Source organism: Caenorhabditis elegans, chromosome IV (assembly GCF_000002985.6).
Source record: "Caenorhabditis elegans chromosome IV".
NCBI lineage: Eukaryota > Metazoa > Nematoda > Chromadorea > Rhabditida > Rhabditidae > Caenorhabditis > Caenorhabditis elegans.
The window spans coordinates 4,610,348-4,638,330 of NC_003282.8; the positions used below are offsets into that span (position 1 = coordinate 4,610,348).

Sequence of the window (27,983 nt, forward strand, 5' to 3'; positions counted from 1 at the left end):
ATACCCGAAACCTTCCTCATACCTACGTGCCCACCTCGTGCTTGCCTGCCTACGTGGTACCTCTCACCTATCTGCAACGCGTCTTCTTTAAACTCATGGCTACGTTACGGGTCCACTTCATACCTGGCTGCCTTCTTATATACCTTATCTCACCTGCCTAACTGACCCTCCTTTAGGCCGCCTAAAAAGTAGGCAGGTAAGAATTTTTTGCCGATTTGAAAATCTTATCAAACTTGATGATTTTATTGCAGAGAAAAAGGAAAAAAGTACACTTTTTCAAAAACTAAATTCGTATGAACGTTTCAAAAAATAACGTACGTGGAATGAGTGTTTGGAGTGTCGGGGGAAAATATTTCCAGAAATGGTCAAATGGTGACCGATATGACAACATATATGCTGATTGAATTACAAATTTGGTTAGGTTTATGAGATTTTTTGGGGGGAATTATTCTTTTGGAGGGTGAGGCTGAAACTAGCTAAAAAAAACGAAGGCGACAAATATGGGTAGGGGTACTCGTAGGAAATCAGAGAGATGGGATAAACCAGGTGAGAATCAGATTAAGGCAAGATAACTGAGTGGACATGGAGCAAGAGCATTGTGCTCCGTTCGAACGGTTACTTTTCCTTCCACAAGGCTCTCCGGTTGCACAAATACGATCTGGAAATTGGGAAAATTAGGGTTGTTGAATTTTGAAGTTGCAGATTTGAATATTTTTCTATTGGTTAAGGATTTTATGGTAGGTCTTTCAAGCCTGCGTGCCTCCCTCATGACTAGTTTTCTATGTGTCTACGTACCTGCCCGTGCCTACAGCCTGCCTGCCTGCTTGCATGTTTTCCAGGCAGGCAAGCAGACATTTTTTTATTTGAAAAATTAGAAAAAAACCATTTTCAATCAAAAAATTCAATATTGCCAAAATTCAGAAATTTTAAAATTCTCAAGTTTCTAGAAAAACACACGTTTAAAGTAAAATCTGAAAATTTTTGGAAAAATCAGAATTTCCTAATAAAAACAAAATTTCTGAAATTTTCAAAACGAAAAGTATTGAAATTTCGAAAAAAAAATCCAAAAATTCGAAAGAAATTCCCTTCTTCAAAATTAATTTTCGAATCAATTTTCAACGTTGAATTTTATTTAATATAAATCGGAAGTTCGTCACAAAATTTTGTTTTTCGAATGAAAATTTCGTTTTAAAATTTTTCATAAAATCGTGATTTCCGGTGCCAATTTTCAGATAAAATATGTTTTTTTTTCAAAAAAAATCTGAAAGTTAATCTCTGAAACGTGGTCGTTCAGTTAGAAAAGAAAAAGCAAAAGGACTTGGAAATCCGTATGTTTTTGACTTTTACTGATCATTTCAAATTCCTGATCGTGAGTCTGAAAGTGAGTTAAAGAATTTCAGATCAAATTCTCTGACTCAAAAACAAAAAAAAACTGAAAACCTCGAAAACAATTCTTACATTAATTTCGAAAGAAATCACAATTTTTCTCTGTTCTCATTATCCTGACCCACTGTAATCCATATTCCCTAATCCCAGTGGCGGATTAGTGTGGGCGAATTGGGAAAAAAAGACACCGATAAACAATTTGACTTTGATATGAGATTTGAAAGCTCTTTTTTCAAATGACGCCTGCCAATCCTCACCTGATCCCTATACATCCGCAGCTTTTGCTCGGCAACGAACACGTTTTGCTGAATTCGCATCGCCTGCTCGCCAGCCATCATTTGAGCCACACATGTTGCTGGGAAAGAGATCATGTGCTCGGTTCTGAAATCATTTCATAGTTTCAGTCGAAAAAGAGCAACACCAACCTATCATTGAGACGGAAACCGTGGAGCCAATCCGGATCTCCGTTGTCTACCACTCGAACCTTCTCTCCTAAGACCAGAGAGCTTCCATTCGATGGGGAGTACTCGTGGATCACAATATAGCCACCGGCATGTACTGAAAAATGCATTGTTTGGCTTCTCAAGGAACTTTTGAACTCACAAGCTGATGAGCTGCTCCGTCTGCTTTTCACGATTGGTGAGCACGATCGTTCAACATCCGAAAAGTCTGAAGAGCCGTTGATGCCTGGTTTTCGATAGTCACGTGGAGCAAGTTTGGATCCTGAAACTGTTTTTCAATAGGAATTTAGTTAAAAAATGTTTTTTAAATCTTGAATTCTCAGCAAAAAAAATTGATCTTGTGACGTCACTAGCGCGTTTCAGGCAATTAAATAATAAATCTAGCTCAAATATTCTGGAATGTTTAAAGGCATTTGGCAAAAATGCACATCTAACATCAATAGTAGCCACAAATATTTCTTGCCTGCCTGAAAGGCCACCTACGCCTACCTACCTCAACAAACTTTAAAAAAGAACTTAAAACGCGGAATCTACATTCTGCAAGCAACAAAAAGCTCAAGTTCACGTGTATACGATAGGTAGCCATGTAGCTATGCAGGTAGGCAGTCAAGCACTAGGCACAACTGAAGGCGCGTTCCCGCTAATTGAAAACAGACGGTAGGCAGGCGTAGGCAGTCCGACACAAATTATGCATGTAAGGCGACGGTTCACATGTGAACAGAACTTTCAGCAAATGTTCACTGTGCAAGCTTCAAACACCAGAGTTCACATAGGCTGCAGACAGAAACATTGGCAGGCATAGGTAGGCATAAAGGAGTGCCTGCCTACCGAGCCCGAACAGTTGTTTTTTGTTTTTGACCAATTTCCGCAAAATGAAAAAATGTAATAAATACAGTGAAGATTTTAGGAACACAAAAGCTAAAAAAGCAATCCATTTCTTGCTCATAAAACTTACTCAATGGGCTCCGTGTATTCTGATTGATTCGTGGCGGCATATCTTGACAATCCAGCGAGAGCGATTTCATTTGTTGTGTCAACTTTGGAGCTCGCCGCCGTCCAACTGATCGACCTGAAAAAAGCAATGATTAATAGAAAGGGGAATAGGTTTGAAAATGAATTTTTTCGGCGAGCAAGCAATTCTGGGGCAAATTGAGTTTAGCACCTGCACCCAGGTGCATTTTCCATCAAAAAAAACTTACACATTCGAAGAGATCTTCTGGCGGAAAGCATGGCTAATAGTTTGCGCACGGCAAGGACTTGTATGGCAGTTTTATGCATATCTCCTTCGCTGGATTTTTGCCTGATATCCGGGCCGCGCGAAAAGGGAGATAAGAAGGGGAGAGTAAGAGATTATGCAGAGAGCAAGACGTGTGTGCTCGCGCGCGCGCGGGCTCTGAGAGAAAGGCCACGCCCCTTATAGAGTGATAAAGCTCAAAGTTTGTGTACTGATTAAATTCCATATGCTAATCCTGTTGGAGCTTATTAGTGGCATTTGAGTCAGTGTTTTTTCATGGCTCGGAGAGCAAAGAAACTCTTCCGCTCATTTGATTCTGATTTGCAGCAAATGAAAATTTGTGTTAATCCAATATGGGCATTCGTGTGAATTTTGGCTGATATTATGATAAGAATGATATCATTGATAGGGGAACAAAGAACGTGTGATCTACATTGAGCCTGCTTGAGCTATCGAAAAAAAGTTATTTTTGAATTGGAGAGCTCTTCTTGATATGAATACATCTAATTTAAAGGCGCAGCAGGAGGAGTGTGACCGTTTTTTTTTTGCAAAACCAAAAAGTTTGAGAATTTCCATGCAATCTAGTAGATTATCACTTTTGTATTTTGGAAAATCTAACTTTTTTTGAGAATTTTGAAAATTGCGAAAATTGTTCGGAAATTGAATTTTTGGAAATGTTGACAATTTTGGATTTTTTTTTTGATATTTCATAGATCCTTCGAATTTTTTGCAATTCGAATTTTCAAAAATTTTGAAAATTCTAACTTTTTTTGTTGGAAATTTGAATTTTTGGAAATTTTGAAATTTTCCAATTAATTGAAAGTTGAATTTTTGGTATTTGTAACTTTTTTGGAATGAAAAATATCATAGCGACAGAGTAGGCTATTTCACCAAACCTCACAAAAATACCTGCCTGTCTACCCGCCTTTTAGGCGGCCTCGTTTCTAGTCGACTCTTGAACCTTTAAAAAGGTAATTTGGAGTGGAAGATCAAAAATCTACAAACACCGGTGATCCAGGGAATGTACAGAGAATGGTTGATAGGCAGACACGTTAGGCGTAGGTATGCATCGGTGGGAATTATCCTGCCTGTCTTTCCCAAAAGCTTTAAAGCTCTAATTTACAAAATGTCAGAAGCAGAAAATTTTCGGTCCAATTTAAACCGTCTAAAATTATTATTGAACAGTCTAAAATTATTAAAAATTTCCTAGAACAATCCAAGTACCCGAATGTCCAGTAAAAAAAATGCTCCTCCAAATTTCTCCTAGAAGAAACCAAAAAGCAATACGATGAACGTCACACACTTAACGAGAAGGACATCTTCTTCATTCTCTCCTCACTTCAAACCGGAATTCGGGATAATGTGCTCTCTTTTTTTGCACACAAAAGGAATTAATGAGCAACCTCATAAGGAAGTGCCTGCTCCCCCATTCACACCTACCTTGAAGTTTTTTATACAAGAAATAGGTGCTGATGCACATTCTGCAGGAGGGGTTTCTGGATATAATGGTGCTCGGGGAGCAAACGTTTGTTGGGACTCGGGCGCCTTGGCAACACTGACCCTACACCGGGGTCCTTATGTAGGTGGGGGAACTCCCCGAGATTTCGAAATTTGCTGTTTGAGCTTGATCTCTCTTTTTGACAGAAATTTGATGAAAGGAGGAGGCAAAAGATCGCGCAGAGCATGGGAGAGAGGGTGGATGTGGACAATGACTCAGTGAGCAACTGGGGAGAGCCGCTGACCATTATATTCAGATTGAGGGAAAAATAAATAATTGTAGCTGCATCAAAGTACCAGATTCTCAGGAAATCCCAAAACTTGTCTAGAGAATTGAACAGCCGAGAATTCAAAAAAACTTTAATTGGAAAATTGGAAATTTACATATATATCATAAATCAAATATTTTCTGAGAAAGTTGTGGTTTCCAACAATTTTTGTTCGCAAAATGTTTCTGGAGAGGTTTTCAAAAAAAAACGCACAAATTGGAAGATATCGATGGTAGGCCCGTTCTGATGCCAGCGCCTACCTTATGCCTGCCAACTTTCTCAGTTTTTTTTGTTAAGAGTTATGTTGGGAAATAGAGTAAAGACACAAGGACTTTGGTAGCAGGCATAGGTATTCTTGAAGACATGAGGTAGGCGTAGGCCCCCCGCAGGCAGGTTTTTTTTGTAAAATTAAGAAAAAAAGATTAAAAATGTTATACCACGGCTACCAACTCTCAATTATAATAATTGAGGACACTGTTAATCTTTGAGAAAAAAAAATATTTGAAAAATTTGTATATTTAAAGATATATGAACGCTTAAATTGTAGACAGTTGTGATTGTAGTTTGAAAATTTGAAAATTTGAATATTCAAAATTTGTCTGGAAAATTAGAAGTAGGTAGAAATGTGTTTTGAACTGCTGTGTCAGCTGAAATTAAATCTCTTTGTGCCAACACGAACCGCTAGAATTAACCCTGAAGGCAGAATAGGCAGGCAGGCATGCGCAGGCAAGTATTTGGCGGGCTTGCAGTTACCGTAGAAGCTATATATAGTTTTGGAAAAATCTAAAATTTCAGAAATGATTTCTTAATGACTTGAAAATTTTCAGAACCTGCTTTTTGGAAAATCTTATTTCGAAATATTCTACAAATTTTTAAGTACAATTATCTTATGAAATCTCAACAAAAAACATGAACTTAGAAATAATTCTTCTAGATTATGAAATATTTTTGCAAGAAAAATTCAATCCAAATTCATTATATCTTTCTCATGAAGGAAATTTTGAAATTTTTATCCAAAAACTTATTTCTCACGGTCTTTTTCTTCATTAGTATTTTTTTTTCGTTAGCTTATAAAAAAAATGAACATTGGCAAATGCAGAATAATGAAAATTGATTGCGAACAAATTTTTGTAGGCACCATATTATGTGTGTGCCACGTCACACAAATGATGGGTACGTCCGACATAAAATGTGGTCAGAGAATTCAACGTCAAAATACAAAACAGATTTCGAAAAAAAACGGAAAGTTGGTAAAATTTGAACGTCCATAACTGACTATGAGATATGAAAGAAGATATTGAAAAAATTGTCAACTAGCAAGTGGACATTTTTAAATAATTCAAAATGTTTAACTTCAAGTGCTCAGAAATTAAAAAAATTTGAATCCGAAACAATGACAAATCTGAACTAATTTTTTTCAAGTCAAATAAAAAATCATTGGTAATTTACTTTTGACGCGATTTATGTGAAAATGACGTGAATACGAACATACTTGGAAATGACAAAATTCAAATATGCAGGTGTAGCACAGGGTGCCTTTTCGCCGCCTGCCTGCACATTCACATTTCTTAGTTTTTAGAGCCGTTTTCCGGGCGTCGCGCCATACTATTTTTTAAACCAGGTATTCTTAAAATTCCTGACTCAAGAAAAAATTAGTACAGCTCAAGAAAATTGAGATAAAAGTTCGCGGCGAAAAGATATAAAAATGGGTGTCCTCCACTCATCTTTGAGAAACGAGAAAAGGATGGGTGGGAGGAGGTTCATTGTTGGGTGCAAAATTGGACCAACAACTAAAATAAAAAAGAACAACTCGTGAAGGAATTGAAGAAGAGAATAGGAAGACTCTCCGTTTTCCACCCTTTTTCTAAGTGCTTCCCTTTCCGTGTTCACTTTTTATTGGCCTAAAGTAGACGGGAAGTAGGTGCTCGGAAGGTGCGCCGAAGAAAATTCAATTTATAATTTATAAATGTGTATATAATATATATTCAGTGGCACAAAAAAAACCGCGAGACAGGTGAACACAAAGCTTACTCACCGGCGTTGTCAAGTTGTGGAGTCGAGCCGAGAAGTGGGTTGGCCTTCGAAGAGCCCATCTCGACGTAACCAGAATCCTGTAAACATATTCGCATTGAAATCCCTAGTTGACAACTATACAGGGTGTTGACCAGACAAAGTAGATGTAAATATTATTACCTGAAGTGATACCTGTGAGAGGTTACGAGGACTTGGAGACGCCGACTCAAAAGTGGTGGATCCCCGTCGGGAGTAGCGACCCGTCGCCTGTTTTAGCGCTAGGTAGACGGGGTCGACGATTGCCGATTCTGGAAAAAATATTAAATACTTTTTGAAAGTTAAACGTACTTACTAGGGAATGACCAGAATAAGTGGAGCGATATTCAAAAAAAAATATTGTATCGGAAAGCTGACATTCTCTACTATAAGAATATGACTGAAATTTTTGCCCATTCGGGCTGGAAATCTGAAATTTTTACGTCTGAAAACGTCTGAAAACGTGAAAACGTCTGAAAACGTCTGAAAACGTCTGAAAAAGTCAGATTTCCAGCCCGAATGGGCAAAAATTTCAGTCATATTCTTATAGTAGAGAATGTCAGCTTTCCGATACAATATTTTTTTTTTGAATATCGCTTCACTTATTCTGGCCATTCCCTAGTTAGGTAAATTGATCCCAATTCTATTTTAAACCCAATTTTGAAAACTTCTTTTAAATTTTTTATCGCGCTTCAACTTTCAGGACCAAATTCAATTTAAATCTCAAATTTTTCAGGAATTTTACATGCTTCTGTAGTTTTTCCGAACTTTTTTTCTGTTGAATCATTGTTAGGCATATTTCCACTCGATAAGCGCACAAAATTTGGGTAATATCTGCAACGCATACTTAAAGGCGCACGGATTTATTCGCATCTCTTTCGCGGCAAAAAAAAACATTTTGATCGCGGACCGCAATCAAAAATTCGCGGTCGCTTAATTTTCTTTGAAATGAAAATAGTTTGTACTGGAAACGTTAACCGAAATCCTCAAAAATCGATGACTAGCGAAAAATTTCTCACAAAATCCCGAATAAGAGCAGACTATTTTTCGCGGCAAGACCCGTCCGAATAAATTTTTGTATCTTCAAGAACACGATTTAGAAAGTTACCAAATTACGATATATCCTTCCACAAAGTAGAACCCTCTTGAATACGACAGTTATTTGAACCTATCATAGTACTTCCTTTAATTGCTTTTTAAACAAGTACCAGATTTTGGCACATTATATATCAGTACATTGTGATGATACCAACAAATTTTCATCTACAAAACTATAGAAAAATCCAAAAAGTATGGTTAGTTTGCAATTTTTGATAATACAAAAGGCAGCTGAGATATGAGCTGTCAGAGTTAAGCCATGAAAAGCAACACTTTTAGATAAAATAAGGAAGTTGTCATCATTTAAAAATAGCTCAGATAAAAAGACTAGAAGCCCGCCCTAATGCTTACTGTGCCGTCTCGGTGGTCTCCCCGAAATGATAATCATCTCATCCATTCGTTTCTTCATATTCCTCACGGTTTGGTGCATTGGAGCACAATATGATGTTTCTAGCAACAAAAAGAATAGAATGCAACGAAAATGTAATCCGAATACAAAATGGCAAAAAGATAAGAGATAAGACGTTGTCGTCAGAATAGTTGTCAGCTAATTGAGAGTTATTGGATTAGAAAAATTTAAGAATCAGAAAATAAACATGTAGAGATGACCTAGTTCTGATAATTGAAATACATAAGGGATCGGATATTTTGTCTGAAAATTAGTTTTATTTTCAGAATTGTATAGACATATACTTTCAGAGAACTTCACTGACAAAATATGCGCAAAATAACAATAACGAAAATAGTTTTCCTAAGCCTAAACCTAGGTCAAAACTTTAGCCTAAGCCTGAGCCTAATTCTAGGCCTCCGCCAAAGCCTAAGCCTACGCCTAAGTTTTATCCGAGTGAGAGCGGATGTATGAAGATCAAAAAAATTGCACAATTGGAGCAATGAAGAAAACAAAAATTGATTTCGAATTCCTCCCAGAAAAATATGCATCTTTGTATATTTTTGCTCATTGTTAGCTGTGACTGCAAGCAAAATCAAAGCTCAAAAAAATTTTGCGGTCAAAATTTCTGCGAGCTCTAAAGTTTCAAAAAAAAACCTTTTTGTTCAAAACCAAAAAAGTAAAAGTGGGCCAGTGAGCTGAAAAGCTAATTTCACTTTCCGACTTGTAATGCATTTTAGAACAACTAGCTCTAAAGGTTTCACTTCAAACATCAACGGGGAAAAAAAATGAAAAAAAAAAACTTTCGTGAAAAATATGGAGAAAAGTACATGTTCTGGTGTTCAAAAATCGTAACGAACTGGTTATAGGTTCTAGAAAAAATAGGAAAAATTCCAAGAAAACTGGTCTGAGAGTTCTATCTATAGGTGGTAAAAACCTGAATTCGTAACTAGTTAACAGCCTTTTTTTTATCAAATTCTCAAGAAATTCACATTTTTGAATGGGTACAGTTCCCAGGACTTAAAGCGGCTTCTTAAACGAAAAAGGATGTCAGTTAATTTCCAAATCAATAGCTGACAAATGAAAAAGTGAAAAAAAAATTGTGTCTATATAACTCTCCAAAAATAAACGAGAGACTATCCATAAATATTTACGCTCCTGGGAGTATATTTATATATATATATATTTTGAGGACTCCAAAAAATAGATCTTCATCTTTTTACCCCACCCCCAACCGCTCCTTTTATCTCTCAATTTTATCCTTTTTTAGTAAAAAAAACCTTCTTTTATAGGTCCAAATATAAATTTTTGTCTAGAAAAAGCTCCATTAATTTTCATTCCCTTTTTGGCGCCGACCACATAACTCACAAAAACATCCGATTGTGGGGCGAGATTCTTCATTTGAATATTATTTTCTTTTTACCGACGTAAACCTAATTTCCGTTGGTGGAAAATTCTTTGCTTTCTTTCTGTTGATTAATTATGTAATATTCGCATTTTGGGCTAGTCTAGGTATGACGTAGAGATTTTGGAGATGTTCAAATTTGGATTTTTTAAGTTTTTTAAAAAGGTTTTTTATTAAAAATTAAAGGAGAAATGTTTAAAAAAACATTCAATACATTCAATAAGTCATTTGAATTTTACTGTAAGTTTGAAAAATTGCCCAAAACAGCTTGAAAGTTGCTACATTCAAATAGTCATATTTTGATCGGTATTTTGAGATTTTGAGGTCGTTGTTGACTTTTTTTTTTCAAATTTCACAACAAGACACTATTTATTAGAAATATACAATATTTTCCTACATTTCTACAAACATTTTAACTTGAACGGTTTTGAGAAAAAGGGGGCATTTCTGAACTTTTTAAATTTCAAAAAACATGTGACGCTCTTGTTAAGAATTGTTCAATTGTTTCCATTGGCAAAGTAAAAATAATGTCTGATATTTTTTCCAAAAAAATCCCATTTTTCCAGGTGATTTTTTCCAGCTTTAAAGCAAAATGTGATATCACAAAGAACTTAATATCTCATTTATCGTGACAAATTCCGCCTAGTTTCTTTCCAAGAAAAAACAACTAATTTTTCGCGGAAATTTATTGGCTCTCCCAATTGTCATCAATTTTTTATAGTCCTACTTAGTTGGTAAATTGCCAAAAATAGCTCAATTTAATCCCGGATGTTTGGATCAGGTTCTGAGCCAAAATAAATACGGATGTGGTGTTAAAAATAGAGAAATTTGGCATTTGGGGGGGGGGGGTCTTAGTCGAGATATCAAGTTTCGAGATTTTAGATTTAATATTCAAGTTTTTGATTTTCGATGAACAGAGATAGGCAGACGTATTTTCATGTCTATGCGCCTACCTACCGCTTTGGTAGAAGGTTAAGCTAGTTGTAGGTGTTACCCTGAAGGTAGGCAGACAGGCATTTGGTGCCTAATTGGCAGGAAAGCAGTTCTCACAAATGTTCATTTTACGAAACTGGCTAAGTTCAGAAAAAAAAACTAACTCCAGTGAAACGAGAAAAATTCCTCTCAAATCTGAAGGACTTTGTTTTGTATCGGTTGGCATAGTGATCAAAAGATTTTTGATTTTGCTTTTTTGACAAGTACTTTGTAAAAAAAAACATTCGACTCAAACTGAGTTGGAAAACAAAAAGAATTTTTGCACATGCTTCACCTTTGAAAGAGATTTAGGTAGATTATAATTATGGGATAAAAGATTTCAAATGTTATTATTTTTATTATAAAACTTGCTCTGTATTGACACGGAAGATTGACATTTTCTCATTTGAAATAACTAGCATATAGCAAAAAATTCAGCGGCAAAGCTCAACTCCTACCCCTTGAAAATTCTGGATTTTTTTTCTCAATTTTTGAAATCTTTTTTATTTTAATATTTTTTAACCTAACAATTCTGCAAAAATTGCACTGAAAAAGGCTCAGATTCTGGTAGAATATCTCCCTGTTTTCCAATTTCCAAAATATATTTTCTTTCTAAAAAATCTAAATTTCAATATTTTTCTCAAAGCTTCCAATTTGCAAATTAATTCAATCAAACTCCAATAAAAAAAAATTCAAATTGGAATTTTTTTGTTGGAAAAGTCGAAAATTTGTCTGTCACTAAAGTCTCTAAAGTACCCTTGGAACTCCTAATTCCGTTCATTTTACAATTCACACACACACACGTGACTCTTCTTCATCTCAAGCCCTCTTGCATGTCATCAAATGATTATTCTGTAGTAGAAGGGGAAAATGTGCAAGCAGGAGGCATTCCAGTTAATTATTCTTCGTTATTTTATTCAATTGGGTCCACAAGAGCGCGCCGGCGAGAAACAATTTTTCTGGCTGCTTCCTTTGCCAGGGGAGCCCTGTATGAGCACACAAACATGGGCTCCGGAAGACGAAGATCAAATTACACTCATTTTTCTTATCAAGCTTCATTCTTTTTCTCTTCGGATTACAAGAGTTCCGACTTGCCCGGAGGCAAATGAGCATTGGCCGGGAATATGGACTTTTTGAAGCAATAATAAAAAGAAGCGTGCTCTTGTTTTTCTTTTCTAATTTTCAATTCATACATTCCCTTTCTGTTCACTTTTCCTACATCAAAAAAGGCTTCAATCAAGTGCTGTAAAGAAATACATTCAATTTTCTTTTCACTTCACGATTTTCCAGATCAATGAGCTCAGGGGACATGAAGCAACAGATGCGCACAGATCAAATGCACTTTTTTAGAGAGTAAAAAGGATTTTTCAGAGCAAGTAAAAGGATTTGGCCTAGGTTTCCAAAAAAAAGTCAGGATAGCAAATTAGGATCAAAATGGAAATGGCTTAGAAATTACAGAAGTCTTTTACGGATTTTGAAAAACTGTTGGGAGACCGTGAAACTTTAAATTCGGATTCATGGCCGAAGTTTCCAAAAACGTAGGCCATGATGTAAATTAGTATAATTGTGGACTCCAAGAAATGGCTCAAAAATTAATTTTCTTAAACATAGTTTTTCTGGTTTCTAAATTGTTCCACAACTTGTGAGACTGTAATAATTCAAATTTAGATTGATGGCCTAAAAAATTAAGCCGAAAATAAGGCCATCAAGAAAATCAGGATAAACGTGAACTCATAACGTTAATCATACAGGAAGTAACCTATAAATTTCAAAAATAAGGCGATCATACTTCAAGTTCAGATCCATGGCCGAAGTTTTCTTATTTGGGAGCTGAAAAATCCTAATTTACAGAATTTATATATGGAAATTAGCACCGAGCCTGGCTGAAAGTAAATTGGCAATCTTGGCTTAGAAATCCAAAACTCAAATAAAAATAGGCCGCCAATCAGCGATTGATGGCAGAAAAAAATTTAGACCAATTAAAAAAATTTAATTATTAGTTCAAAAATTTTCAAAAAAAAATCGATTAAATTAAATGTGACTGAAAATAATTAAATTTAAAAGTTTTTAATTTTAAAAAAGTTTTAAATTTAAAAAATTTAGGCCACTCATTTGCTATTTTTGGCAGAAAAAATTCAACTATCCAAGAAATTATTTCAGAACAGAATGGAATGTGCAATGGCTCATACGAGTTTTGGCCAAGAAACCAAGAAAGTTAGGCCATCAAAGTCCAGTTCCTGGCAGAGAAAATATCAAAGCTCATTTAGCACAAAGTTTTCCCATTACTCATAACCCAAATTCAAATGAGTCCATAAATTTCCCAACCATCCCTTTTTGCAATCTCTCATTTTCTTTTTTTGCAGTTTACCAATAGTCCAAAGATTTTTATTTTCACACGGGCGCCACGCCGTTGGAAAAAAGGGGAAAAAGCTTCCGGTTTTATTGGGAATAAAGACCATCAATTACTTTTTACTTTTTTGGCGCTAGAGCTCCCCCAAATATAGAAAAAAAAAGTGACTCACCACAACTTGTCCGGCCAACTGATTGCTCGCGAATCTCGGTGGTTCTCTGTAATCTCATCAAATCTGGATTCGTACACCGTTTCAGCAATTTTCGCGCGATTCCCCCACTGTTTTTTGGCGTTGGAAGCATTCGGCGCTGGTACAGAGGACTCGAGTGTTGGGAAGTTGAGAGCCCGTGGTAATGGCTCCCGGGGTAGACGGGCGGGGAATAGTAATGATGGGGTCTATAGATAGCTGAGTGAATATCTGGCTGTGACAGCCTAGCATGTGGGTTATGATGGTAGCCATGGGTGAATGGGAGCTCGCGGGGACCCATTAGTGAGCCCATCGAATGGTTATGTCGGAGCGTATGTTGCATAGCTGGGAGCTGACGCCGTTCGTAATGGGGGCGAGATGAGGCGAACGGGTAACCGTTCAGGGCGCCCGCCGGGTTTGACGGTGTCGCCATCGGAGCTTGTGGAAGACTGAGCCGGCGGCGTGAGCCCTCCATTTGTGGAGGGACAAGGGGAGGGGTATAAGGGTGTGGCTTCGCGGCGGTGGACGGGAAGAGAGTCAGAGTCGTCGTTTTTTTTTGGTGAAGGCTAGTACTAGTATTAGCTTCTTATTGATGAAACAATTCTCTCACGGTGACTATATAATTTTCGTCCTTTTTTTCAGTTTCTTAGCCGGAAACCGAGAAGACAACAAAAGACTTGAATTTCATTAGCAGTAGTAGGAAAGAAAGGGCGATTAATATTAAAAGAGATAGGGCACACAAATGAATCCAACATTGCGTCATTTTTTATTAAATTTTCAAGAGAAAAATGAAAAAAAAACTGAATTTTTAAAATATTAATTTTTGAAATTTTACACATGGTTTAAATTATTTTCAGTATCCGGCGCTTTTGATATTGGATTTCTTTATTAACGAGTATGAGTGTTTTCAAACAAGCAAAGGTGGTAAATCATTCTGCCTACCTACATGCCTACCTCAAGCCTGCCTACATGCCTATTTCATGCCTGCCTAACTCAAGCCTACATACTTTCAACAGAGCTGCCTAAGTGCCCACCTCAAGACTGGCTTCATGCCTCGCTCAAAATTGCTTGCATGACTTCACCAAGCCTGCCTACAACAAGCCTGTCTTCATGCCTACGGCAATTTTTTAAAAAAAATTTCTTGTTTTCAAAATGTATTTCCTTCAAAAATTCATTCCTCCCCAACACCATTGTAGTTTAGCCAGCACAACTTTCCAATTTTTCCCATGGTTCCAATATAGCTGTCAATCAAAAATTTAGGCCAAACCAATTTCTTGCTCCAACTCAAAAATGCTACTTCCAATTCTTAATTCCAAAAACTTGGAAGAAAGAAAGCTGACGACGAAAACAAGGTTTTTGTTTCGTCAGAGGGTGATCCTATGTGGTGTGAACAATAAGATCCGCCGCTGCCAAGCCAAATTAATCTCCTAGATGATATGGGCAAGATGGATTAGAGTAACAAAAGAAATAATCATTTGTGTGTTTTTTTTTCTATTTTTTCAGATGTGGTTTTTTGTAAGCTTGTTTTCAGCTAGCTATCCAGTGACCAGAGCAAAAAGTTTTTGTTTTTTAATGGGAAAATTTTATGGAATTTGGAAATGTTTTTGGGATGTTTTTAGATGTCTGGAGGAAGACTTTTGTGCTTGTGACTGACAACAAAACAACACCAAATAATCAACTTGAACTATTAGAGAACATAATTTGAATGGGATGAAGAATATTTATGGTCCTTGAGATTTCAAATAAAGACGGATTATTGGAAGACATCACTCTAGAGAAAACTTGTCGGGTTTTTAATTTTTAAGGAAATTGGGATGTAGTGATTAGTCTATTAAAACTTCCAGATTTGTCTGAAATTTCCTAATTTTCCAATAGCTTAACTTTGGGAACTAATAACTTTAATGGTTTTGAAGTTATCAAAAAATTTTAACTAGTAAAATGTAGTCAATCTTTTCCCACGTATTTTTTTATTCGGTAACATTCTGGCAAAGTTAACGACAACTGAACTACATGCTGTCAAAGTAGAAGAGTAAAAAAATAAGCTCAAACTGGAAAAGTAGAATTTTCCGCGAAAGACTAGCCCACTTTTTATAAATTTAAAATTATAGTCCCTGGTCTATTTCTTCTCGTGAACAAAATCAAAATCAGGCCAATTTCCAAAACTTCCTCGTACTTCTAGCTTATTGGCTGAAAAGAAAAAAAGAGAAAAAAACACAACAGTGCAGTTCAATTTGAAGCAACTTGATTGCCATGAACTTTTGCTCCCTCCAAACTCAAAATAATTCAAAGCAAGTTCGAGACATTTATGTGCTCACATTAAGTGTCTGGCAATGTGGAAGGGGCTTCCCCCACTGTTGTAAGATTGAACTTCAGATACTCAAAATGAAAATCAGTAGTTCGGATATGTTTAGGCTCAGGCGTAGATTTTGGCCTCACGCTCCACTCATAGGTAGACTAGAAAAAAGTTTCGTTCCAAGATTTCAATTCTTAAATCAGCTCCACATAATCAGGCTTAGGCTCCGGCTTTTAGAAACTAAAAGCGATAAGTTTCAAACAAAGGGCCTAGAGAGAAAAGTTAAAATATCTCAATTTTATAAATAGCTAGACAGATTTTCAGAGAACTATCCAGACACTCGCAGCTTCCAACTTCCACCCACATTGATCCCTCAGCGCTTTGGGTCACCTTATGAGACATGACCGGTGTCTTAAATCTCTGAACTCCTTGAATAAATCGCATGGCGGAGTGCCATTTTCGACGTGCGGATCTTGATGTCGCTTGTTCAATCGGTGACGATTCAATTGAAGAGTTTGTGCTCATTGTGCCGTATGATGATGTCGATGATTCTGGAATTTGAAACTAAGATTTGGAGATCTTGGTGAGAACATGAAAAACAGCACAGATTTCAAATCTAGAATTGAGAAAAATGTATGTGTTTGAAAAACAGTTTATGTTAGTCCACGAGAACTACACAAGGTTCTGAGCTCAGTTTCGAGCCTCATCCCGCGTCAAGTGGTCAGATAATACAGTACCTGCGATCAGGAAACCAAAGGTAATTTTGGAAAAGGTTTGGAAAGCCAACTGACACTCGAGACACTTGAGACGAAACGAGTTGGCACTCTTGTAAACGGAACAGCAGCAACAAGGGGGTTTTTGTTTCGAGAAATAATGAGAGGTTTTCGTGTTGAGGATAAGATGGGTGGTGAAGTTATAAACACAGAAAAGAGTTTTGAAAAATGTAGAGAAGTTTAAATTGTTGTAGTGCTGAAAAAGTGCAGCTGAAAATTGAGTTGCAGACTCAAGTTCGGTTGATTTTTGCTACATCTTTGAGAAATTCTGGTACTGTTAGGACCAGATAAAAACAATTAAAAAATTATCTGAAATTGTGATAAATGGATAACTAAGTCATCTTTGAAATACAGTTCGGGCGGCAAATTTTTTTAGTACACTGGGAACATTTACAACATCAGTTTTTCTCATAGTTGTGCAAAAGTTTTCTTGTTGTTAAATTATATACAAACAGATAAATATCTGTATATTTTGATATTAATATTATTTTCAATTAAAATTCTCAAAAAGTTCCTCAAAACCTGAATCAAATATAAATGTGCCAATTCGCATCGGACACTCATCATATTGAGACTTTGAGTCCGTTTTTGAGATACTGCTCAAAACATAAAATTGAAATTAAAAATATTATCAGAAAGCAGAAATATTTCTCTTAGTTTCTATGCACATACATTTCTAAAAAATCATAATTACAAGAAAAAGTAATTATGACTATGAGTAAAAAGTGGCACAGTTTTTAAATGTTCCGCACATCTCTCGAGGAGACCGTTCCGGCAAGGTGCAGTTTGCGGGGAGAGGCGTACTTAAATTAATCCTTATTGAAAAAAAATATTGAAATGGAGCACAAAGCCTTTGCGGAGGCGTTTTCCGGGCGAGTACGAGGAGGCGAGCAAGCTAGAGTCCCCCTATTCAAAAGAAAGTATATATGTGTAAAATATTCTCAAAAAATAATATTAAAGCTGACAAAAGTATGAGTGCTGAACGGATACGGCTAATCTGGAATATGAAAAAAAAATAAATCCAAGAAATATGATAAACAACAAGAAATAAGACTAATTGGGTCACACTTCCAAGTCTCGGCTCTTTTTCTAAATAAAAATAGAACAATTCCAGAAGACAAGACCCTTGATCAAGTATTCATAGAGTGCAGCCTATGATATCACTCCAGAACAAGATATTCTTTACAACAAAAAATAAAGAAGAAGGACTAGCTGTAGAAGGACAACACAAGATAAATAGGGGTGGCTTCTTGTCGAAAATTGGTTCAATTCTCTCTCGGAAAAAAATCGAGTGACCGTGAGCAAACAAATGATCGAAAATGCGCGAATATGGGGGGGGGGGGGGAAGACGCCTGTTGTTTTGGGCTTAACACACAAATTTAGTGATATATCCGGAACACTTGTTGAGAATATGAGAGCTTCTAGACTGTTTTCAAGGGCCAAAAACGGGGGTTTTTTGGAATCAAAAAATCATTCCTGGACAAACTTTTAGATGAAGAATAACTATTCGAAAATCTAGAAGTTCCCTAATTTTCAAAGAAAATCGGAAACCAAAAATTTTGCTTTTTTTTCAAGGAAATAGAAAATTTCTATTTTTGAAATTCCAGAAAATGGAACGTAATAAATATATGTAACGGTACAAAAATTTCTCAAACTTTTTTTGAATTTTTAAAATGATTTTTTTTTCAATTTTGCAATCATTTAGAATGAGCTAACTATTTTTTTAATTCGCTTACATAATTTCAACATTTCCTTTTCTGACTAGATTAATTCTATTTTCACCGTTTTTTTTAAGATTTGATATTAAACCCCGTTTGTCAATTTTTCAGGTGTTAAACTACCGATTTTTAGACCAATTTTTAAGATTTTGCAAATTTCTTTACCAATTTTTCATGACGGATAAAAAAACTTTTTTTCAAATCAAATATCTAAGGATAAAAATAACAACAATCTTGAAACAAGGCCATTCATTTGCGTGGGAATTCAAAAATCATTAGCTCATTCTCAATTTTTTTGCAAAATTGGACAAAAATCGTTAAAATTCAGAAAAATTTCATAAATTTTTATACAGTTGTATTCGATTATTACAGCCCATTTTCAATAATTTCAAGCAAAATTCTAAACCGACTCCAATCCATATTTAAGAAAAAACTATAATTATAGAGTACACACCTATAAATAGCAGGTCCACACAGAGACACTACCAACCAACTCCATAAAAAGAATCGTCCGACTTTTCTACTTGTTATTTTTATTTTCATCTTCTTCTTCTTATTGCTCCTGTCCTCATCCTCCTCCCCCAAATTTTTTTGGCGAACGAAATGTGATACCCAAATAATAAGAAAAAAAAAAGAAAACGAATATATGATTTGGTTACACATCTTGGTGGCAGATGTATGGGGGAACATTGAACACAGAAAAAATATATTCCAAAAAATGTTGCTGAAAAATGAGTTAGATTTGTCAATCTGGAAAGAGAAGGAGAAGAGAGAGCAAAATCGAGAGGAGTCCGTGCCAGATGCTCTCACAATTAAGACACGCTACGATGGGCTCTCAGGTTAGTTGGAATTTAAGAGAAATTATGAAATCATATACGAAATGGAGCATGTTGTAATAAGAAATGGAGCATTAAAACTAACCGCTTCGAATTTTGATTTCAAGCTTTTGAGCTTGGTTTCAGGCTTTAGATGTTAAGTGTAGGCCTAGGCTTATGCTTATGTTTAGTATTAGGTTCAGGCCTAAGCTTAGGCTAAGACTTATGCTTCGGTTAGGATTAGGCGTTAGACTTAGGATAAAGCAGATTACAACGTAAAGGCTTCGGCTTAGGTTTCAGACCTCAAGCTTTAGTTCTTCCAGATGTATTTTTAAAAGAATAATATTTTGCCTGTTTTTTAAATTTCCCAGATTTTTAGAGTCTATTCATACAATTCATATGAAAAAATGACTCACTTTTGGAGCACAAAATTGAATTCTAAACAACATTATTGTTGTAGATTTCTCACAAAAAAATTCAGCAAAAACGTATTTTCAAGAGGAAAAATGCCAAAACTCCAAAAATTGAGGTGTTCCTTGTGTGTAGGCACAAAATTGCCTGACTTGTGCCTCCAAGGTTTAACTTTCCATAACACTATGCGCACAACAAATACCAAAGTTTGCACCGAAATATAGAAGCTAGCCCATGGGAAAACAGAAGGTAGGCGATAGGCAGGCACGTAGCAGATTTAAGAAAACGTAGGTCTATAGATTGAAAAACTGAAGGCGTATAGGCACGTAGGCCAGTATGATGATCGCAGGGGTTTCTAGGCCACGCGTGACGGTACACCCTTCTGCCGAATTGCTTTTTATGCCAGAAATCACACAAAATTCCTATCATAATTAATCATAATCTCTCTCGAACAACTACATTTTTAATATCTCGGCTCATTTTGTAACTTCCTTATTTGTCTAGAAAACCACCTCATTTCCTCGTCTTCCGCATTTTGAACATTGAATAAACCACAAAAAAAAGTGATGAAGGGGGAAAAGCTCAAAAAAAAGTGAAAAGCCATTATGTTTCATCATCGCGGTGAAACGAGCTAATTTCGAAAACCCGAATAAGAAAGAACTAAAGTTTTTTTTTGTTGAGAGAGAGAGAAGGGCTTCTAGAACAGGAGATAATGAGAAGCGGAAGCTTTAAAACATATAGAAAAGGAACCAAAAAAAGGAAAAGAAAGAGAAAAAAGGCTTTGGAAATGTGTGAAAAGAGAATGTGGGGGAATGGGATGAACACGTATTACCGAGTATATGTGAGATTTTCCCAAATTTTAGATTTTTTTTTGTTTGCAATGTATGAGCCAGACTTTTATTTTTCTCATATATCATTTTACATTCAACCACTTGACTTTCAACAAAAAAAAGAAAAGAAACAGAACCAAATGAGGATTCCGTTTCCGAAAAAAAAGGGAATTGAGCAGAGAAAAAGCTGTTCAAATATTCCAATATATGAAGTGCAAAACAGATTTTCTGAAGTGAAGTCACAAGTCTTCATGGTAGGCCTTCCGGGTAGGCACAAAACAGAATCCCTAAAAAACACTTAAAAACTTAAAGCGTACCTACGCCTACCTTGCACCTACACGCATGCCTGTATGTCAACCTTTTACCAGCCAACATGCCTAACCCATGCCTCCATCGTGCCTATTTTATACCAACTTTCTACCTGCCTATTTGCCCAGCTTATCACTACTTCATGCCTGCCTAAACGCCTGCTTACATAACTAGAACACATGCGCCAACATGTCTACACCATTCCTACCTCACGCTTACGTGATCACACATTGTGCCTGCCGTATGCCAGCCTACATACCTGCATCATATCTACCTACGTGCCTACCGCATACCTACATTTTACCTAAATTATGCCTACCTAGGCGTCAGGCAGCTCTCAAAACATGCTTGCCAATTTTCTTTATTTTTGCATAAAATTTCCCACATTTTTTTATTTTGAAATCTTCAATTAAAAACTGAAAAACACCGGATTTTCTGCAATTAAATTTAACAAGCAGAAGAGGTACAAAACCAACATCAAAGTGTATATCAAAAACTAAAAAATTGTGTAAAGCCAAAGTTTGAAGATGGAAAAAACTTGTTGAAAAATGCAATCAGTCACGAAACACGAATTAAAAATTGATAGAGGATGACACTAGCATTCCAAAATGTTCAAACTTAGTTCCACACTTTTTTTTTGGTCGGTTGGTTCAGAGCTTTTGGTCAAGAAATTCGTTTTTTTTATCCTCATAAAATTGAATTCGGAATTAGGAAACATGTCTGCTCGTAGCTAATTGAATTTCAATGACCTGGAGACTAGTGAGCTCTCGGGGGTCAATTTTACAACTTTTGACTAAAGCGTGTATGGTAGGCAGGCATCAGGCCTGCGCGCCTGCGTACCCCTGTGCTTAGGCTTAGGCCTAGGCTTTGGCTTCGGTTTAGGCTTACTTTAGCCACAGATAGCATTTTTTTCAAAATCTGTTTTTTGTTTACATCTCAATTGTTGATTGATTAATTCCTATCTGTCAAAATCAGGTTTCCCAAATATTTGTCTACCTTTGAAAATTTTTCAACCCACTCACATCTCCCAAAAGCCCAAAATATTGTTTGAGCAGCCACGTGGTCCTGCTCTCCAGCAACAAATATGTTTCTTCTGGTGACCAAAAATGGTGGTGGTGGTGGACGAAAAAAGTCATAAACAAGAGGAGATGGCTTTCTCCAAAATTCGAAATGAAGTTAGAAGGAACTTTGAGCACACGGAAAGCGAAGAAACTTTTTGGTTTTCGGGAGGAATGATGATGAAAACGAAATGTATATATGTGTTGAGGGAGGGAGGCGGGTTCTCATGCATGGGAAATATTGGTAAAGTAGAGAAACAGTGAGAATGAAAAGGTAAAAGTACCTTTTCAAAAATCTCAGACGAATCATAAATCAGTCTCAAAAAATCTCAGCTTTTCAGCTTTTTCAAAAAATTATAATTTCAATTTTTAAGCTCACCAAGTTGCTCAACTCAGATTATGTGCAAAAACGTTTAAGCATCTTAAAATATAAAGAAAAATCTATAAGCTTGGCAACGATTTGAAAAGTTGTTTAAAGCAATTCAAAAAATGTATGGTAGCCAATAGAGCTCAAGTTTAGCATTCAAGAATATAGAAAATAGGTTACATACATCCAATTGATAAAGCTAATAGTGGCCGACACTTTACAGATTATCGGCAAAAATTCAGTTTTCTTCAAAACCCGCAGGACGTCGGCCGCTTAATAGTTTTCCGGAATAAAATATCAGTGAGTGTGATTATCCTTAAAATAAAAATTGGCCATATATATATATATAGCATAGTTTTGGATTGTTTTCTAACTTTTTTTAAAAATTGTATATACAGTCAACAATGCCAAGTGTTGACCTATCATAAGTTTGGGAGTTGGACAATCTCTCTAAAAAAAGTCGGCATATTTGAAATATTTGACAATTTACCAAAATTTTGACTGAAAAGAGTTGCTGCAATTTTATGTTTGCTGGAAAAAAAACGTATTTTTTCTAATTATTAACACAACAAAAAAGAATCAATAGTTGTTTATTAGTAGTATCCTAGGTGGAAGATGCGGGAGAGTATAGAGAGAAAAAAGCCAAGAAACAGAGAGAACGGGCCCCTCCGACGGAAAAACGGGAAAAAATACGACAAATGACCTGAATGACCGGGAGGGTTTTTGTTTCATTTTTCAAGGAATGAACTATACGGATACACAAAAAACAACAAAGCTGTGTAAAGAAATATTAGATTATGATGTACTTTGTGAGAAACTGAGGGAGCTTCATTATAGGAATTTCCTTTTGATTCAGAAAATTCTTTTTTTGCAAATAGTTGTATGAAACAGAACTTGGATTGAAAAAATATCTTCTGCAGTGAGTGTATATAAATAATAAGCGAATATTCAAAATTTTAGTTAAAAAGTAATTTCTCGATATTGAGTTTTCCGAAGATTTTGGAATTTTGAAAATGTCGTATTTTTCTGTTTGTCAAAATTTTAAGGTGTTTTCTGTTTTTTTCTGGTTGAAGCTTTCAGCAAACATTTAAAACTTTTGGAATTTTCCAAACTATTTAAATTTTAGGTTCTTTGAATTTTAGAACTTTGAAATTTTTGGAAATTTTCTTTTTGTTTTATTTTGGAATTTTTAGGGTTTTCTGTATTTTTTTTATTACAAAATCTGCGCATAGACAGTTTTTGAAACCATCGTAAAACGAAGCTAAAATTTGGCTGAAATAAAACAGCGACAATCAATTTTAAAAACTCAAAAAAATGTAACATTTTTTATTTTATTTTTGTTCCAAAATCAGCAAAATCAGCAAAATCAGGTGTATTTAAAAATAAATGCAATAAATTAATTATTAACGTTGACACTTTCTAATTAAAAGGTCACGTTTTGGAACAGTATATAAGGATTTCAAATCAGTTGAAAAAATCAATACAAATATTGTGAAGGGTAGTCAACTTTGGCAACCTTCCCGACCTTGCCATCATCTGCTGCAAACATGCACCTGCTGATTGTCCTGCTCATCTTCACCGTGTTCTTTGCGGATGTCTATGGAGCAATACAAACGTGGGAGAAAGAATTTGCATGTCCTGAAGGCCTAGTGATCAACGGATACCAAGTCAAATCACAAACGAAGCAAGGCTGGTTCACATATGATTATGGTGTCACTGATATGGTTTTCTTTTGCAATACACCGGACGGAAGTAAGTATTATAATTGGTAAACTAGCTAATTCAATTTCATTTTTAGAGAACCAAAACACCGACAAGAATATTACCCGTGGAAATTTCTATCCATATGATAATGATATCTGGAGAAAGATTCAATGGTGCCCCACAGGAACTGTTGTTATCGGAATGGCAAATAAACTTGATTTCGGAAAATTTGACAACGCCGGTATCACCGACATTTGTAGTTATTGCGGACGTCCTGAAGACGACAGAACTAAGAAAACATATTCGGCCTGGGGTATGGTGGAATATCATTTTGTGTTTTAAGGTTTAATTTGCAGAGGATCTCAATACTCATGGTAGCTGGGCCCGGGATCAAATGTGTGATGTTGGATCGGCTTTGGCCAGTTTTTACCCTAAAATTTTCAAACCCCAAGCAATCCAATATATTACTTATGGATGCCGCAAAGTATAGAATAAAAGTTCATAGAACTGAACTACTTGTATTGTATTGTACTGTAATGAATATTTAAAAATGCAACTTATTCGCGTGTGTAATGAATCTTGCTTTTATTTCACCAATTTGTTGATAATTCCTTTATAACTTAAATTTCAATCTGATACTGCCACGACCCTTGAAATGTTTGCAAATTGTGCCGGGCCAAACTTAGTTGGAATTTTGGATATCATGGGAGTAAATATGCAGCCTACAATTTTTGAGATTTTCTGACATTTAAGTCCGATATAAATCTACTGATAAGTCAATGTCCAAACGCCATAATTTACGCGTTCTTAAAGAAGTAGTGGTGGATGTGCGGAAATTACTGAAATTTAAAGTTTCGATTCACCCACAAGAAAAACGGAAAAATTTAGTTAAGTGGGAAACAACCAGCTCAAATTCAATAAAAGGGCCTTAATTCAAAATTCGCGGCCACACGATTTCTCAATCATATTCGTTTAAAAAATTATTGATTTAAATGTAATTATTATTTTATTCGTTTTTTTCCCAAAAATTTGAGAAAGCTTGGACAAAGAAATTCTATAAAATATTTATTTAAAATTTATTCAACCAAATCTCTAGCTAAGTTTTGGAGGTTTTTTAAGGTTGTAATTTTCTAATTTCGAGTAATATGACTGAATACTACAACTTGAGACAATGAACTCACAGGTCTAAGTTTTGTTTTGATATTTGGTCATTTTAGAGGTATTAGGTTTTAACTATTTCTCACAGGTCTCACAGTACAGGAGTCTTTGAAAATAGTTTCAATCAATTAATCATTAACGTTGACACTTTCTAATTGAAAGGTCACGTTCTGGTAGTGAGTATATAAGATTTTCTAATCAATTGAAATAAATCAAATCAAATATTGTCTGTTGTAAACATGCCCCTGCTGAGTGTTCTGCTCACCCTCGCCGTGTTCTACACTACTGTCCATGGAAATGTACCAACGCGGGAGGACTTAGTTGCATGTCCTGAAGGCTTAGTCATCAACGGATTCCAACTCAAACTTTAACCGTTGCGAGGCCTTTTCGAGGCTGATCATGGTGTCACTGAACTCGTCTTTTTCTGCAATCCACCGGACGGAAGTAACTATTCTAATTAGTAAACTAGGTAATTAAATTTCCAATTTAGACAACCAAAGCCCCGATAACTTTATTGTAATAGACAATAATTCGCCATATGGATACTGGAGACAGATTACATGGTGCCCCAAAGGATCTGTTATTATTGCAATCCAAGAAAAAGTTGATTTCGAAAAACTTGACAACGCCGGTATCACCAACTTGGCTGCTAAATGCGGACGTCCACAAGACGACAGAACTGTTCAACCATCTTTTGCCTCTGGTGTGATAAAATAACATTTAGTGTGTTCTGAGATTGAATTTGCAGAGTTCTTCTATGCTCATGGTAAATGGACCCAGGAAAACTGGTGTGATGTTGGATCGGTCTTGGCCAGCTTTAACCCTAAATCTACCAGAAGACGAGGACTCGTAAGCGCTTGTTATGGATGCCGTAAAATCTGAACTGCTTTTTGTATTGCCTCTGGAACGAAATTTTAAAAAGGCATTCCCTCGAACTGTGCATTTACATGTATAATAAATTTCTAATCTGTCATCTTCTTATCTAAGCAACACAGAGAACTCTATTTATCAAATTTTTCAGTTATAGAAATGCCGCAAAGAACAAAGATTGTTAACATAAACGCCAGCTTTCTCGAACTTCCATTGAGTTTAGTCACTTCAGTTTAGTTGTGTTCAAAGTTTTGTTCTCCTATGTGGGCGTAGAATCGTCAAAATAACAAACAAAAACCTGAAAATTTTTAAGGAGCGAAAAAAATTAAAAGAGAAGAAGAAATTAATTTCACTCAATCAATTAATAACGGCTGCAACTATGCACCTGCTGATTGCACTGCTCATCTTCACCGTGTTCTACACTACTGCCCATGGGAATTTACCCACGCGGGAGGACTATATTGCATGTCCTAAAGGCTCAGTCATCAACGGATTCCAACTCAAACTTGAAACGAAACGAGGCGTTTTGAGCCTAGATCATGGTGTCACTGAACTGATTTTTTTCTGCAATCCACCGGACGGAAGTAACTATTCTAATTGGTAAACTAGCTAATTCAATTTCTAATTCAGATACCCTAAGCATCGATAACAAAATTGTCATTTACAATGATTCGCCATATGGATACTGGAGATCGATTCAATGGTGTCCCAAAGGATCTGTTATCATTGGAATCACAGAAAAAATCGATTCCGAAAAATTTGACAACGCCGGTATTACCAACTTTGGTGCTAGGTGCGGACGCCCAGAAGACAGAACTGAACAACCATCTTTTCTCTTTGGTATGGTGGAATATAACATGTGTGTTTTTTAATTTAATTTGTAGCCAAGCTCTACACTCATGGTAAATGGACCCTCCCGGAAAGCTGGTGTGATGTTGGATCGGCCTTGGCCAGTTTTAACCCAAGATTTACCAGAAGACGAGGGCTCGAAAGCGCTAGTTATGGATGCCGCAAAGTCTAGAATAATAGCAGTGGAATGAAATTTTAAAAATGCAACTAATTGAACTACGTCTTTATTTCAAGTTCACGTGTATAATAAATCTTTTTCATTTATTTACGTTAAAAAAACGTTTTTTTTTGTTAATTACAATTATGAGAGCATTAGAGAAATTGCCATAGCAGCAAATTTTTCAAAACATAAATCTAATTTGATTTTGAATTTTGGTGGTGTATGTTTCGTTTTTTCATGGAAAATTTTGTATAACTTAAGCCGAAGCTGCCGATCAATCATGTATTTCCAATTTGAGCTCATATCTGAAGAACCGTTGGGCTTTTGCTATAACATTTTGCAGGAAATTTTACACTCTTGAAATGACACAGATCAAGAAACACGATCAATATTTTTGAAAAAAAAAACTTCGGAGGTTTTAGTTCAGTTTTTTGTCAAGTACTACATAAATTTCCGAGTATCCATGGGAATAGTATCCTTAAAAGTGGGGCATAATAAAACATTTCAAAAAAGAGTTTTCAAAACTCAATCGAAATTTGGTAATTTGCCGAATCCTCCAAACATTTATAATTTTTAAAGAACTTTTATAATTTCTGCATGTTCAGAATGTTCAAATCTAGAATGTTCAAATAGCAACACTTTGAACGCAGCGCAATTGAAGTATGAAAAAGTCGTAAGAAAAAATATATGACTTCCAAAATTATGATAACCAAGTTTTCACTACTGTTTGACGGTACAATAAATTTCAAAAAAAAAATTGGAAGTCATTTTTAGAAGTCAAAACCACAGCACTCACAAACACAATAACTCCAAACATTTGCATAAAAACGTACCTCTTAATAATCTATGTATTTCAGACAGCGAAGATGTACATTTCTCAAGTGCACTTGTCATGGTTTTGTGCAACTGTTGATGATGTTGCTGTTGTTGATGAAGATGGTAGGGCTGGTGAGGAGGAAGTTGAGATAAGGACGGTGATGCGGTGATGGATGAAGTGGTAGTGGGGGTGGAAGCAGAGTGCGATCGGTGATGCAATGGAAGAGGACGAGAGGCTCCTCCAGCAGTGGTGGTCAGGTGGTGATGGAGGAACCAAGGAGGAGATGAACACCGTTGGCTTGATGATACTTTAAACTCCATTTTGCTCACACACACACAATGTTTCCTGCAAAGAGAGATTGATTGAGTATTTCTTGACTTGAGAACTTGGAAATTTGATGGATTGGAGAGAGTTCAAAATTTAAAGGTTTATATACTTTTATATTCTAGAAAAAAAACAACGATTTTTGAAAAACAATCAACTTCCCTGTCAATCACTGTGCAAAATGTGTCCTGGTTTTTAAAGTCTTTTACTGGATTGTTTTTGATATGTTTT

General features: G+C 35.8%; 3 protein-coding genes, 1 non-coding gene and 1 pseudogene across 9 annotated transcripts; 4 read left to right on the plus strand and 1 right to left on the minus strand.

Moving 5' to 3' along the window:
• Positions 1-227: 227 nt before the first annotated feature.
• On the minus strand, positions 228-27,748 carry F19C7.8 (SH3 domain-containing protein; the record flags this gene model as incomplete). 5 transcript variants are annotated; one of them, NM_001307401.3, is made up of 10 exons in its annotated part: positions 228-658; positions 1,644-1,767; positions 1,812-1,944; positions 1,990-2,115; positions 2,803-2,916; positions 6,883-6,958; positions 7,041-7,168; positions 13,282-13,327; positions 15,980-16,140; positions 27,445-27,748. In NM_001307401.3, 10 exons carry the CDS (start codon positions 27,746-27,748, stop codon positions 554-556), a joined length of 1,317 nt encoding a protein of 438 aa, NP_001294330.1. The 5 variants fall into 5 exon arrangements, with proteins under 5 accessions (NP_001294330.1, NP_741380.1, NP_001294329.1 ...); NM_001307400.3 differs by lacking the exon at positions 27,445-27,748 and having other exon boundaries at positions 554-658; positions 15,980-16,114; NM_171322.2 differs by lacking the exons at positions 15,980-16,140; positions 27,445-27,748 and having other exon boundaries at positions 229-658; positions 13,282-13,771.
• 21ur-9960 lies at positions 19,957-19,977 on the plus strand. The gene has a single exon (NR_053124.1).
• Positions 23,346-24,133, plus strand: R105.1 (uncharacterized protein). The gene is made up of 3 exons (NM_068200.5): positions 23,346-23,622; positions 23,669-23,887; positions 23,931-24,133. Exons 1-3 carry the CDS (start codon positions 23,418-23,420, stop codon positions 24,062-24,064), a joined length of 558 nt encoding a protein of 185 aa, NP_500601.3. The 5' UTR covers positions 23,346-23,417; the 3' UTR covers positions 24,065-24,133.
• Positions 25,104-25,614, plus strand: R105.4 (annotated as a pseudogene). The gene is made up of 3 exons: positions 25,104-25,176; positions 25,223-25,435; positions 25,481-25,614. Coding segments are annotated over exons 1-3 (420 nt in total).
• On the plus strand, positions 25,954-26,623 carry R105.5 (Vitelline membrane outer layer protein 1; the record flags this gene model as incomplete). Its single annotated transcript, NM_001307299.2, has 3 exons — positions 25,954-26,186; positions 26,233-26,442; positions 26,487-26,623. The coding sequence occupies exons 1-3, from the start codon at positions 25,982-25,984 to the stop codon at positions 26,621-26,623; spliced, it is 552 nt and encodes a 183-aa protein (NP_001294228.1). The 5' UTR covers positions 25,954-25,981.
• Positions 27,749-27,983: the final 235 nt, after the last annotated feature.